The sequence below is a fragment of the Bactrocera tryoni genome, chromosome 5, assembly GCF_016617805.1.
Source record: "Bactrocera tryoni isolate S06 chromosome 5, CSIRO_BtryS06_freeze2, whole genome shotgun sequence".
NCBI classification, from domain to species: domain Eukaryota; kingdom Metazoa; phylum Arthropoda; class Insecta; order Diptera; family Tephritidae; genus Bactrocera; species Bactrocera tryoni.
Genome location: NC_052503.1, coordinates 47,267,885 through 47,282,231, shown reverse-complemented (window position 1 = coordinate 47,282,231; position 14,347 = coordinate 47,267,885). Strand labels below are relative to the sequence as shown.

The window sequence follows — 14,347 nt, the reverse complement described above, 5'->3', positions numbered from 1 at the left end:
AGCCCAATTATCAACTTTATTCTAATGGAGTCCCTAAAATATATCTCCAATTAATTGGCAATTAGTAATGTTAAAAAATTCATAGTCAAATGTGAAGGACTGTTGAAACGGGTCGGTTCACATAGAAGTGAGTAGGGGTTTACATATGTTTTGTCAATTAAGGTCTACATGAGCTTACGAGTTTCAAAAAATCTAATTTTTTGATTGTGTTTTTAAATTCTACAATACCTGTAGAATATTGTCCTAAATTTTCAAGTTGATCCAAGTAATAGTTTCGGAGCTAGGCGAAGAGCATCAATTACAAATTTTACACAGACCTTTGAGATACAATTTTTTATATGAGAGTTGTTTAAAAAAGGCTGTTTTTCCGAAGAAACCCATGTAACCCCTTCAGAGTTCCGAAATATCAAGTCAACCTAAGTCTTTTTGATCCTTTGCTACATCTTGCCTTAAATATGTACTTTTACATGAAACTTTTTTTCCATTTTATTTTTACGCATGAGTGAGCTTCCTACTCAGTCCAGAGTGGCTATTATTGGCAAGAGACTAAAACTTCGATGTCATGCCGGTAAAAAATACCGAAGAAACCTTTTAATGACAGAAACTATTTTTCCACCTGTTCTCTAGATAACAACTTAGCGTGACCAATTCACATTTGTACAAATATGTAAATATTTAAATAGATAACTATATACAAGGTCTGTCGCAAAAGAAACAGGACTGTTAAAAAAACAAAACAAAAAATTAATATTTTTCAAAAGTTATATTTTTTTATTCAAAGTAGTTTCCTTGTGCTTCGATACAGCGTTTAGCCCGGTCAATTAGCATTTCAAATGAGTGTTTAAGGCAATTTTTCGGAATGCTCTTGAGAATATCGGTCGTCGCCTTTTGGATAGCTGAAATGTCTGAAACCAGTGTCCTTTCATGGGCAAATGACGTTTTCCAAATAGGTAAAAATCACAGGGTGCCAGATCAGGTGAGTAGGGTGAGTGATTAATGGTTAATATGGAGTTTTTTGTCAAAAAATCAGTGACAAGCGTCGACCGATGACACGACGAATTATCGTGCAACAGGCGCCAGTACCCTGCCCCACGGTATTCTGGTAGAGCACAACGAATGCGTGACAAAACACGCTTCATAACACCAAGGTAAAACACAGCATTAATCGTTTGGCCAGGTGGGATGAACTCTCGGTGTACAATGCCCTCGGAATCGTAAAAACAAATCAGCACTGTCTTTATTTTTGACTTCTGAGGACGACCGACTTCTGATCGTCACAGAGGATCTCGCGACCTTCTTTGGCATCGCTTAAACCACTCATGCACATTACTGCGGGATAGGCACTGATCACCATAAACTTTTTTCATCATTTGAAATGTATCAGTAAATGTTTTCCCAAGTTTAAAACAAAATTTAATATTTGCTCTTTGTTCAAAATGCATTTTACGACCGATGACCAAAAGCTGCTGTCAGATTTTGATCGATAACATCGATTGTAGTTATCCTATTGTCTAAAAATTTTTACGAAATGTCAACAAAAGATCAAACTTTTTGTTTCCCCATACGCCACCAGAAACAGTTATATTTAAAAAGTTCTGTTTCTTTTGCGACAGACCTTGTATATACAAGTCACGTGAGCAAGTTTGTTGGGTTAAGATAAACAATAATTGACTCGTGAAAACATTTAGCTAAAGTTCTGGCACTTACCTGTTAAAAAACAGGGGTGTGAAAGCACGAAATGTGTCGGGAAAGTGTAAAATTTAATATTTACTGAAATATAACAAAATCGTGACCTATTTCGTTGTATAATTGCTTGTCATTATTTACTGATAATTAAATACTGTGATGAGTCCGATGGCAAGCGCCATCATTTTATGGTCGAAACATTCATCGTCGATGAATTTTCGGAAATACTTTTAGTGGCCGGAATTAACGACTAGTTTTTATTGGCCAAAGGAAAGAAAACGAGTTAGATGGGTGAGCAAAGGTTAATCTCGAGAATAGTTCTTATTTATTACACATTGTCAGTTCAAAATTATATTCGGTATCAATAAGCTTGATCATTGTAGCTCAGTATAAATATAAATACTGAAATTTCCTTTCATTAACTTGTTTAACTTATTAATTAAATGTAATTATAAGTAATTTCATTCATAAACTGAAATATGTAGTATATTTAGTTAGTTTGCTTTTAATTATTAAATTACGAGTGATCTCTAGAGTTTTAATGAATAAAAGGAATGTGCACGTAATGAGAAATGAAAAAATAAAAAATCATCAATAATTTATGCCTCAACATCTGCCTAAGTATAGCTATATACATATATGTAATTAAACTATTCTAATAAATTATTACGAAAATTGTGAACTCATACAGTTTCCGAGCATATACGAGTATATGATTCAGATGCTCTTCAAAATCTCTCGGGACCTGATTTTTTATTTTTTAATGATCGCAACGGAATACTAGGCTAGTTAGCTAGGTAGAGTGGATATCTAACGACGCACCTTGGTCTTTAGAAGGCGAAATTATAAAACGACCGAGAATAAAATCTTCTAATTCTATTTAAACCACCTTGTGTTCCTGTGAACTTCATCAATATAAAAGTTTTATCTGTGCAACCTCCGAAACATCGTCAAGAAAACCTCCACCGATAGTTCTTATCATTTTCCTATAGAAAGCTTTGCATTCGTATAGAAGACGTTTTATAGTCCCCTCTTTTTTTATCTCCTGACAGCTTCTATAATAGTCAGTGTATGGTGCTCTCAGTTTGCGGACATGTCTGCCAATTAGACAGTGACCTGTTAACACTTTTATTAGAGTTCTTATGTAAATCCTTTCGAATTTCAATCGTCGGCATCTGCGGCTCATATAACATACTTACATTCAAACAAATTAGGGAGTGACTCCACCGATAATTTCTTATATGTATATACATACATATATAACATATGTATATTACTACACCTTTCAAATTGGCTATGATGACGAAACGTTCAGAATGTTGGAATACGCCTTCGGTGATAATTGTTTGACGCAAGTAAGTGTTTTTGATTGATAAGATTTATTCAAAGAGGGTCGAGAATGCGTTGACCATGAACCACATCTTGGACGGCCGTCACTAACTGATGATAAACAAGTCAATGAAATAAAGGAATTGATCCTCGACGATTAAAAGTCAGACATCTTACTGGTATCGTTGGAATAACAGAAGGATCACTAAATCACTAAATTTTTTGGAAAAAGAGCGTCGCGTTAATGTCTTTGAAACAATAGTTTTCGACTACCAAAATGTTATGGAACATGGATTTATGCTTATGAGCCGGGAAGAGACGATCAATCGACCGAGAAACCACGTCAAAGCTGGTCAAAAATCAAGCTTATGTTGAGAGTTTTATTCAATTATCGAGGAGTGGTGCACTCCAAATTCCTTCCGACCGACCAACCTATCAACATGATGGTATATATGTATAGTATTATAGTAATATTAAGTGTACTCTTACTATTTTTTGCACACAATTGTATATTTCTCTGTACAATGAGCGTCTGATTTAATGAAAAATGTAATTTTAGCGTTTTTAAAGTCTGTAATTTTGTTAAATTTATATTTTTCCAACAAACAATCAACAGCAATCGCTAGACGTGGTATAGCTAAAACCCCATAAGTAGATTAACAACCCTTTTATTATTTAGTGATAAATTTTTATTATTTATGAAAAATTTCCTGCAATAGTTATCTCTGGCAAAATTCCGGATAATCATCCTCTTTTAGGCGGTCACCCAGGTGTGTCTCTTAATTATCGATAGCCACATTGTGATGTCTATGAGTCACTACATCAGCGTAAATATGTACGAATATACATATTTACTTTTTATAGAAGTTATCTATCAGCCTAGAAATTTCCGGAAATTGTGGAATATTTTCATACTTACACTTTCATTAGCTCTTCGTTAGCAATCAATTATAGGTAGTAGATTACATTATTTCCGATTGTGTGTTTTTGTTTTGTTTGGCAGAAAATTAAATATCTTTTCTATAAATTGACTGTGTCATACTTGGGCGCATACATATGTATGTATGTATGTACATACATATGTGGATTCATTAACTAGATACGTAAATATAGCATATCGGCTCGAATGAGTGTGTTAAAAAGCATGCGCTGTTCGCTGTTCATTTTTTACTTAAGTGTGAAAATCAACAAATTCCAACTAAATACCACGGCATTATATTTATGTACATATGCATGTATGTACGTAGATTTAAATGTAACAATAGTTGATTGTTATGCCGCTGATTAATAAACGTTTGGCGGGGAATGCAAAGCGGATGTGTAGCGTCATCGATGCTTTTTTGCTGAGTTGGGATTTTTTTGAAGTGGCAATATTGACAGCATTGTGCTTTTGTATACATTTTGATATAAATATGCATACATTTATATATGTCGACGTAACTATTTGGATATTTAAAATTATGTTAAACAGTTGACGTCTACCGTTATTTGTAATTGCTCTGAAATTATCGTGTTATTGTACCGTTGCAAGTGTCGATTTGATATATTTTCTAAATCGTATATTTTTTAATGGCGTTGGTTTCGTTTAGGGTCCTCCGGTGACGTGATTAGTGAAAGGACCAATTGATAATAATAATAAGAGCGCTACAAACGTTTTTTTTTTAATAAAACAAAAACGGTTTGGAATATCAATGAAAGTACACTTGATGCCGTTACGTATGGAACTCGATTGTTTTTGCATGGCCACCACATAGTCTAACGGCGTCAAATCTCACGAACGAGGTGGCCTATTGACTAGGCCATTTCGTGAGATAACACGTTCACTAAACTTGGTTTTCAATAAATCGATTGTGACTTTCGCTTTGTGGCTTGTGGCGCCGTCCTATTGGAACCACATATTGTCCAAGTCCATATCACCATCATCCAATTCGGTCCAAAAATATACGGTTATCATTGAACGTGCCGGTCTTGATCATAACGGAAAAAGTACGGCCCAATGACGCCACCGTGCCAAAACGCATACTTTGCTTGTTGACGAAGCCATTCAACCAGAAATGAGCCTGAAGATGATTTTTCGTTAAAAATCCAGATCATTTTCAAGTTGTTGCTCAGACCACTTCACGAACATAAGTACGACGATTCTGATGCTCAAGCGACTTCGGTTCTTGCGTCAATTCGATTTTGTAAGGATGTAGGCCACGATCTTTTCGCAAAATTCGGCACAACTACGTCAGAGAGATACCCAACGCTTGAGAACGATGTGTGAGTCCCGAATCAGTCGGTCTTCTTTAATTGATGCACTAGCGGCAGCAATATTCTCGACATTATGGGCACTTTTTTGTCCCACTGGCACGGGAATATTTTGTACTGTGCCTGTGGATTCAAATTTTTCCACTAGATGCTCAATTGTTGATCTGACAGGACGATTATGACGACCATAAATTGGATGTGGCGCTCTTAAAGTTGTGACCACTGACTCAGAGTTTTAGTAGTAAATTTTAATAATTTCGACTTGTTGTTGGATCGTATATCTTTCTTACTGAAGAGAAAGCTCAAGAGAGTGTGAAAAAATATGGCGTCGTTTGCTGTCCGTATCAGTCTACTTTTGTAGCGTAGTTTTGAAAAAAAATTTTTAGTAATAACTGTATCAAGACATTTTACGGTTATACAGTATTACTTTAGTCCAAGAATAGTACATCGTGGAGTACCTTTCTGTAAATGGCTCTTGTTAAAATTTTAGCCGAAATGGATTCGAGATTCTGACCGTCTTCTAGTAGATCACGCGTGGGAGCGGGCGGTCGCACATTGATTAAACGAGTTTTAAGTGGTCGCTCGTTGGTCGCTACAACCAGACACTACGAAAATGGTTACCCCGGAGGATAACATGGCAACAGGCTATGATTTCTTATTGGTTGACTGCTGATTCAAAGTGCGCGTGATAGCTAAGATAGTAGATATCTAAAGAGGTCAGATCGGTATATTAATACAAAAAGCAAAGACTTGAGATAACTTAAAATCAATGTTCGAAACTGCTTAAGCGCAATCGAAAAGTTCGTTTTATAACTGTTGGTGAAACATAAATCCACTCCTGTACACTATAGACCAAAGTACAGTCCAAAGGGACTTCACCCAAGAAATCTGTTCTGAAAAATACTGTCCTATTGAACGTAAAGGTGAAGACCATCATTTTTGGGGATCCACAAGGTATGATCCATTGGTCCGATTGCTAACAAAATTGTTATATTCCTTGATCACCATTGCAACGTACCCATTCACACTTTCGCCGGATTTAGTACTGAGCGACTTCTTTGACTTCTATTTGTGAAACTGAAAAAGGCAGAAATTTGAGTCGAAAGAGGAAGTTACGGCCACCATCGAGGCCTACTTTGCAGGCCTGCAGAAGAGTATTGAGACTAGTTAAAGAAAGCTGCTAATGAAGACTCTTTATTATGCTCTTATGCCCTCAGCATAACTAAAACGGACTGCCTTGTAACTGCCACCAAAACGCAGATGGAACTAAAAATTTTGCTCATAACAAAAGGAAGCAAGAAAAATCGTTAAGCTATAATAACCTTCACCGGGACATAGCAACTATGCATATGTAAAACTAAGTCTAAGCCTTTACAGTCGCAACCGCCCAACGGTTTGCATCTAATAGAAAACGGATTTGCTACTCCTTTACTGTCACGTTATTTGTTAAAAAGAAGCTCCAAATATAATTAAGGTTACTTAAAAGATCGTTTATGACGATCTTTACTTGATTTTGATCGGCCAGTTTTTACGGTAGTTTAAGTTATGTATATGTTAATTTGTCAAGTAAAAGCGTTTTTTGGTAAAAAGGCTTGATTTTCATCGTACCGGTATTCACCAATTGAGCGGCGGTTTCAACAATTGAGCAGCAATCGAATCGATCAAGGTGTGAAAATTTCATCAATTCACTCTTTTGGAATCGCCTGAAATGTTGAACTCAAGGGGTTACGTGGGTTTTCAAATTTCAAAAAATTAATTTTTGTTTTTAACTATTATATGTCTAAATTATTTTCTCAAAGTTTCAAGGCAATCGGTCGGCTACTTCAAATTTTGATCGTGTTTTCATCGTTTTTAAAGTCGGTGGTCACGATTTCTAAGGCTGTTGTGTCTTTTTCATTGCGTGTGTTTTTTTACGTAGTGGGTTCCAAAGCCACCGCACAACCCTTGGGGGACGATTCGCCTTATCACTTTAGCTCGCCTTTAAACCGATGTTTTTCGGCTACCCAGAGGATACTTGGTCTAAGACCGGAAGCCGTTGAGCCATATGTAAAAGAATCGTTTCTGACCACTCCCAAGTAAATTGCGTTCAGAGAACTTTTTTCCATCCTCCAAAGAAGCGAAGCAAATGGGATAATGTAGACAGTCATAACTTTGAAGTCGTAGAAAATTTCTTCTATTTAGGAACCAGCATTAACACCAACAATAACGTCAGTCTCGAAATCCAATGCAGAATAACTCTTGCCAGCAGGTAGGCAATTGAGAAGTCGACGAACAAAGAGCAAATTCTACAAGTCACTCATCATCCTACTGTATGGTACAGAGGCATGGACGATGACAACATCTCATGAGTTAGCGTTAAGAGTTTTCGAGAGAAAGGTTCTGCGGAGTAAGATTTATGGTCCTTTGGGCATTGAAAACGGCGAATACCGCGGTCGATGGAACGATGAGCTGTATGAGTTATGCGACGACATTAACAAGAATTAAGAGACAATGGCTACACTGACGAAGTAATGTCGTCCGAATGGATGAATACACTCCAGCTCTAAGAGTATTCGACGCAGTACCCTCCGAGGGAAGCAGAGGAAGAGGATATCGAATATTTTTTTTTCGATTACAACTGATTTTTTCAAGGCAAGGCAATAAACTCATACTGTCTTGTTTGCAACAATCCTAAAAACTTATTTTTTTCCAATACTTCCATTAATCGCGATCTATACTCATCTATTGCCCGCTGAAATTTGATTTTAATTTAGATGACTACTTCGTCTCTTATGCTGACCACATCGAGTAGACCTTTTTGGGTGCCTCCGGAAACCAGATGCCAATGGCTGAATTTCTAATAGAGTTTTATGAAAACTTCCCAAAATATTTTGGAAATATTGCTCTTTATATGCTAAAAAGTTATAATTAATGAATTCATACATATGTATATTAAATGAAAAAACTGTTGACAATAAGCACTTTTCGGTAATTATTTTTTTTGTAATTACTACTGTAAAAGCATAAACAAATTTGCAATTCTTTTCCACCTTAATGTGCAAACCATACATGTCTTAGCAAAAAAATCGAAATTAAGGCGCTAAACGCTAAAATCGTTTGACTATCGCAGCGCAGAGCGACTCATGTCAAACAGTTTAACTCCGAACAATGCGCTTTGTTAGCTAGTTTCAGGCATACTCATACTCAAAGCACGTTAACATTGCTAACCACCACACCGACTGTTGTTGTTCAACACGCATCCCAGAGCAGCCAAAGACCAAGCCATCGCCCGTAGTAACCTTTTGCTTTCGCTGTCTTTTATTACTTGCTTTTACCTCATGCTATTGTTGTTGTTATTTTCGTATTTTTCGCGCGAATCTAATTGAGAATTTCGCGCTAACTGCAAATCGTAGATTGACCAACCGTCTGGATGACTGCATCCTGATGGCCAGAAAGACACTGCTGACTAGTTTTGTCACAATCAAAGTGGATTATTTGACCATCATACAGACACTCATACGTTTGGACTGCATACTCACAACCATGTGTAGGCACTCTTTCCATCGCAAAGGCTGAAAATTGGCAAATGGAAATAACATTGCATGTCACTGGCACCGCGCACTGTGACCATCAATGCGACTGTGACTGCAACGGCGTATCGGCCATCGTGTTAATTGGTGTCGTGCAGCGAATGCCGAAACATATTTCTTTCTTCAGCTAAGAGTTGCAGTTTTGTGCGTTGTGCCACCTTTCGTGTGAGCTGGACCATTGGTCGGTGGTTATTCACGTCGGTTTGCGCTTGCATACAGTTTCTATGCATCTATATGTATGTATATTTATATAATATGTGTGTACGTACATACTGTACATGTAACATTAAGTGGCATGAAAATGTTGCACGTTCAATTTTATAGTTTCCTTTTTCAGCTATAAAATTTTGCACGGAATTTTATATTAACCTTTCTACGAGGTTATTGTAAGCCTAGAGTCGTCTGCCGCTACAAAATCATATTTTCAAAAAATTTTGATTTGAGTTGATAATATCTAGGACTCAAAGAATCTTTTTAATCTCTTTTAAGCATGGCAAAGCCGGTCGAAACAGATACTTAAAGATACAAGATAATGCTAAAGAAGCACCATCACATACCTCTAAGGAATGCTAAAGATGTACTATACGTCCTTTGGGGGATTCTCATTTTCAGTCTTCTGTTGGACATGTGATTGATACGGAATAGGGCAACGCACATGCTCAACGAAATGTCAGAAGGAGAACTCTAGAATGTGGTGTTCTCTCTCCTATCCTATGGATCTTGGTCGTTAACTATCTGCTTAAAAAACTTGTGGATCATGGCTGTTGGGTGATTGCCTAGGCAGACGATGTAGCACTTACGGTCAAAGGAAAATTCCTGTGTACCGTGTACGATTTGACATAACAGATTCGGCAGGCGGAAGTGGTTTCGCCATCATCCCCAATAAAACCGAGATGGTTTTATTTACTAGAAGATACAACATCTCGATGGCACCGCTGCCAAATGGGAGACATCTGTCTACAACCGGCGAATACAGTGAAAAATCCAAGGCTCATCCTGGATAGAAAGCTTTCATGGAAGCCGAATATCGAAGAACGAGCAAAAAAAAAGGTAGAGCCTCTCACCGAAAGTGGTCCTCTGGCTCTATGACACCATAGTCAAACTCATTATGTTCTATGGAATATTTTTGTTGTGGAAGGCTCTGGAAAAGACTGTTCTTGGAAAGAATCTTGAGAGCGTTCAGGCACTGAGGTCCACTCCAACCATGGCACTAAACGTCATCTTGTACATTGTAGTCGTAGACGTGTATGGCTGCGAATGTTGCTATGAGACTCAGAGAATCTGGGCTTCTAAAAGAACACGTGTTTGAACAGTCGGAAATCCTCACACACTTTGACTACATACCGAATAATACTACCGCTATCAGTTGAATGAGAACGGGTCGGTGTTCCCGTATCCTCTTGTGTTCTACTACTAGATTTCTGGCCTCAAAATCCTTTTGGTCCAAGACCGATCGGAAGAGATCTAGTGATGTCTTTGTTCTCAGTAAGGCTACCCTCTCCTTAGTCGTGGGGGTTTCAACAGGCCCCTATTGACGTCCATGCTGTAAACTTACCAGACGCCAACTGCTGAAGCTATATGGAAGAAGACGATTTGGAAACAACACTTCCTTCTTGACTTTTCCGCGTTTAGTAGGTGTCTTGTGAGCGCTTACCTTCAAACATCCTACCGAACTGGCGAGAAGCTGCTAAGCGTTTTGCTAAGTTATAAGTTCGAACACAAAAGCTCTTCCTAATTATACCTAACTATCACTATTCCTTTTAAATAATGGGAACAAAAGATAAGCGAGTAACTTATCTATATCAAAAACATCATTTGATACCTTTCCACAACTTTTTAACTGCGTGAAATAAAATAAGACGAAATTACTGAACTAAACATACCGAGGCAAATAGTCTACCTGAAATCAAATATGGCTGCTAAGGGCGAATTCAAGGGTATAAAATACTTCAAGTTGATATAGTTGTCCTGGTTGCGGCGTTATTATTTACATAATAATTATGCTTTCAAGGCAACGGAAAACTGTGGCAACATTTAATAATGAAAAACAAGAAAAAAAAAACGTTAACTTCGGTTATACTATATCTATAATACCCTTCATAGGTGCATATATTATAGCAATTGTATGTCTTATACGTAGGTTAGGTTTGGTTAAAAGATCGCTCCTAACGGGAATCTCATTTAGACAGCTTTTAGCCAGCATGTTTTGGTAACTAGAACTGCTTTTGATCACAAAGACCTTCATAAACCGCACGATTCGCTTTGAACATATCACAAATTCGTTGAGGCGGCTTATGCCAGTTTCGACTATCCCTGTTGGTTCGCTAAAGGTATGTTATGACTGCCAAGATGTTACAACCTCAGTTTTGCAAGATTTGAACTGTAGCAGAAAGTGCGTGGATCTTCCACCTTAGCTTCTTTCATACAACTTTGACATTTTGTGTACGACTGGATTTTGGCCAATTGACAATGTCCAGTAAGAACTCTTACAATTTTTGCAGGATGATATGTGCTAAGTGCAGTAGTTCAGCAGATCTCATACGTTCTACCCTAGGTCAAAAGAATCTCGCTAGCGAGATCCATAAATCATCAAAAAAGTCTTGCGGTATTTTCGCTAGTTGGCGCTGAAAGCGCATAGTTCTAGTTTTAGAAAGCTCATTTCACGCGCTAACATGTGTTTGGTTGATTGTCGTTTCTTTTAAGTCGTTCGTGAGTTATAGCGTCGCAAACATGGAGCAAAATAAAGAGAAAATGCGGCATACTTTACAGTACTACTACGATAAAGACAAAAATGCAACATAAGCCGCCAATAAAATTTGTGCAGTTTATGGACCCGATACAGTTTCCATTTCCACCGCACAACGATGGTTTCAACGTTTTCGTTCTGGTGTAGAGGTGGTCGAAGATGCGCCACGCTTCGGAAGGCCTGTCGTCGAATATTGCGATAAAATCGCTGAATTGGTCGAAAGAGACCGGCATATTAGCAGCCGTAGCATCGGTCAAAAGCTGGGCATGAGTCATCAAAAATTCATTTGAATTTCAATAAAAAAAAAAAATTCAATAAAAATACCGCAAGGCTTTTTTGGCAAACCATTATATGTACATATGTCCATATAACTAAATATGAAAATCTAACCGATCAGCGGCTTAGCTGCAACGAAAAAGGTTTAAAATTTTTCCTTATAAATACTTGATTTTCATCGATCAGTTTGCATACTATAGTGAGTTTATAGTTTCGAGGGACAATAGTTGTTAGACAAATAAACATAACCCAAAAAAATATTTATTAACCAAAGCTGAAAACTACAGTACAAAAGGTCAACAGTCAATCACCTTCTATACAGTACTTTGGCGGCGACCAATTAAATGATTAATTAAGAAATGAAAATACGACGATGAGACAATTATGAATTTAAAAGACCATTCGTCGCATGAGGTAAATGTTGAAAAAATAGTGCGGTCTGGACAACATGACCTACGTACATTATGGCGACCTTAATTACTAACAAAAGTAATCAAATTTTCAGCCAACAAAAAGAACGTAAAAAATTATGCGATTATTTAACTTAATTAAGGCCTAGCATCAAGTATTGCCACGCAGCGCGTTTTTGAGATTACCAAGAGTCGATATTGCTGAACAGTAGCAATAAATCTCTTTCTAAAATCTTTCATTTTGCTACACCGTGTCTGCTTGGCCTTCGTTGGTTTGTTTCTGTTGGATTTTGAAGACGATGTACTGAGGTGGAAATGTCTTCATGCATTAATCTGCGCCGGTTTTGGTCGTAAATGAATTTGTAACTCATTTTTTACCAACTATGAAGATCATTAAGTGAACCTCTGCAAGCGCAATTATCCAATATGCAATTAAAAATAACACAGTACACACAAATATATATTTTTATGATTTGATTTTCTCTCAACTTACCATTACAGCAAATTAAAGCGAGCAGCGCCGCGGCATTTAAATTGTAAGTCTGCATTTTTTTCTAAGAAATACACAAATTTTTCAACAGAAACTGCAAGATTTGCGGTCACAACTGCCAGCCAAGTAATTTAGCTTGACTTTTGCCGCTTGTTTGTTTGTTTTAATGACACCGAGTTTTGACGGTCACTCACTTACACAATGCGCACACAAACTAGTAGTTCAGCTGCCGAGATTGCAATGCGTCCGCGACGTGTCTGCTTAACCTAAAGTTGGCTTCTAACACACTTTGTTGTACTGCGAGAAGACAATAAACACAGCTGTGAGTATTTAAAAATAACTGCCAAGTATACACACACACACACATACGCACACAAAATAGAGTAGCGTCCGGGTAGGCAAACAAACGCAGACTTCAAAATCTCGCGCCGCGTGAAAGCTAAGGAGCTCAGCCAGACAAGACGACAAACAGGCAGCCAGCAACGGATGGACGGACCGACGTACGTCGGATTTACAGGTAAGCTCTGCAACCAAAACCCACACCGACTGTGCAACTGAATTGCGACAGACTTGTATGTTAATTTTTTTTCGCACACAACAATAGAAGAGTTGTCTACAAGGGCTAAGGGAAAATATGCCGTTCAGACAGACTCCTTTAACGTTAATGAGTGGCGCATTGGCTAACAATTTTATGTGCTTTCGATTTTTCAATTTTGCGTTTACATTTATAGATATGTATATAAGTGGGTTTGTATGTGTGTAAAGTGTTTGCTTGCTGCCGTTGGCGCTGTTTTGCTGCCTATAAATGCCGTTATTTGGATTTGCTATTATGGCAGCGCTCACAATTGGACAATTTTTATATTATTGACTCTGTCTGTTTGCCTGACACTGATTGATCCCAACCACAACAACAATAAATGTCAACAAAACACAGCACGGCTTAAATCATTGAGTTAATAGGAAGATTTCACACAATTTTCCGTTGATTAAAGTCATTTTTACGTTTACTGATCTCCACATATTTTTTTCTAATTTTTATTATAACTATATTTTTGTGCGTAAATATTCAATTCATTATTATTAGTGTTAATTTTTTTTTTTTTAGTTATTAGAAAATAGTTTTAAACCACAAACTGCTATATTTAAGCGTTTAGATTATTCCGCAATCTTTTTTATACTTGACTAGGCAGTCACTTAACAATTTCTTTGCGCTTACAACTCGAAATCAGGTATGTTGAAATTTGAGAAATTTCTTTTTTTCGCCTAATTTGAACTTTGTGCGCCACAAAAATGTTTATTGCCCAAGCTAGCCGTTGTAGCTGGCCACGAACTGTTCACTAAGACGCGCGCTTCAATAGTGAACTGAAATGGTTAGGCGCGCGACCAGCTTGAGTTAGCGTAAGCTGGTGCACAAAACAGCACTCGAACACACACAAGCACACCAGCGAAAACGTTCAAACTCTAAAAAACAAGTAAGCAATAGCAACAAAAAATGAAACGAAAGCATAACAACAACATGTTCGACAATAGTGGGGCATACCATAGCGCGCCATAAGTCAGCTGGGGCGTTTAGACTTCGGAAGGCGTTGAT

The 14,347-nt window shown here is 37.5% G+C and overlaps 1 protein-coding gene across 9 annotated transcripts in view; it reads right to left on the bottom strand.

Annotated features, from left to right (window-relative positions):
- The window catches only part of LOC120777934 (carbonic anhydrase), a 31,241-nt gene extending 17,142 nt beyond the window's left edge, over positions 1-14,099 (bottom strand). For 2 of the 9 annotated variants that reach the window (XM_040109518.1, XM_040109526.1), the window contains exons 1-2: positions 13,973-14,099; positions 12,760-13,053 (exon numbers count right to left, since the gene is read on the bottom strand). In XM_040109518.1, the coding sequence (XP_039965452.1) occupies positions 12,760-12,814 (55 nt within the window). In that variant the 5' untranslated portion in view covers positions 12,815-13,053; positions 13,973-14,099. The other 7 variants (XM_040109522.1, XM_040109519.1, XM_040109523.1 and 4 more) reach the window with 7 other exon arrangements.
- Between the last annotated feature and the right edge of the window lie 248 nt (positions 14,100-14,347).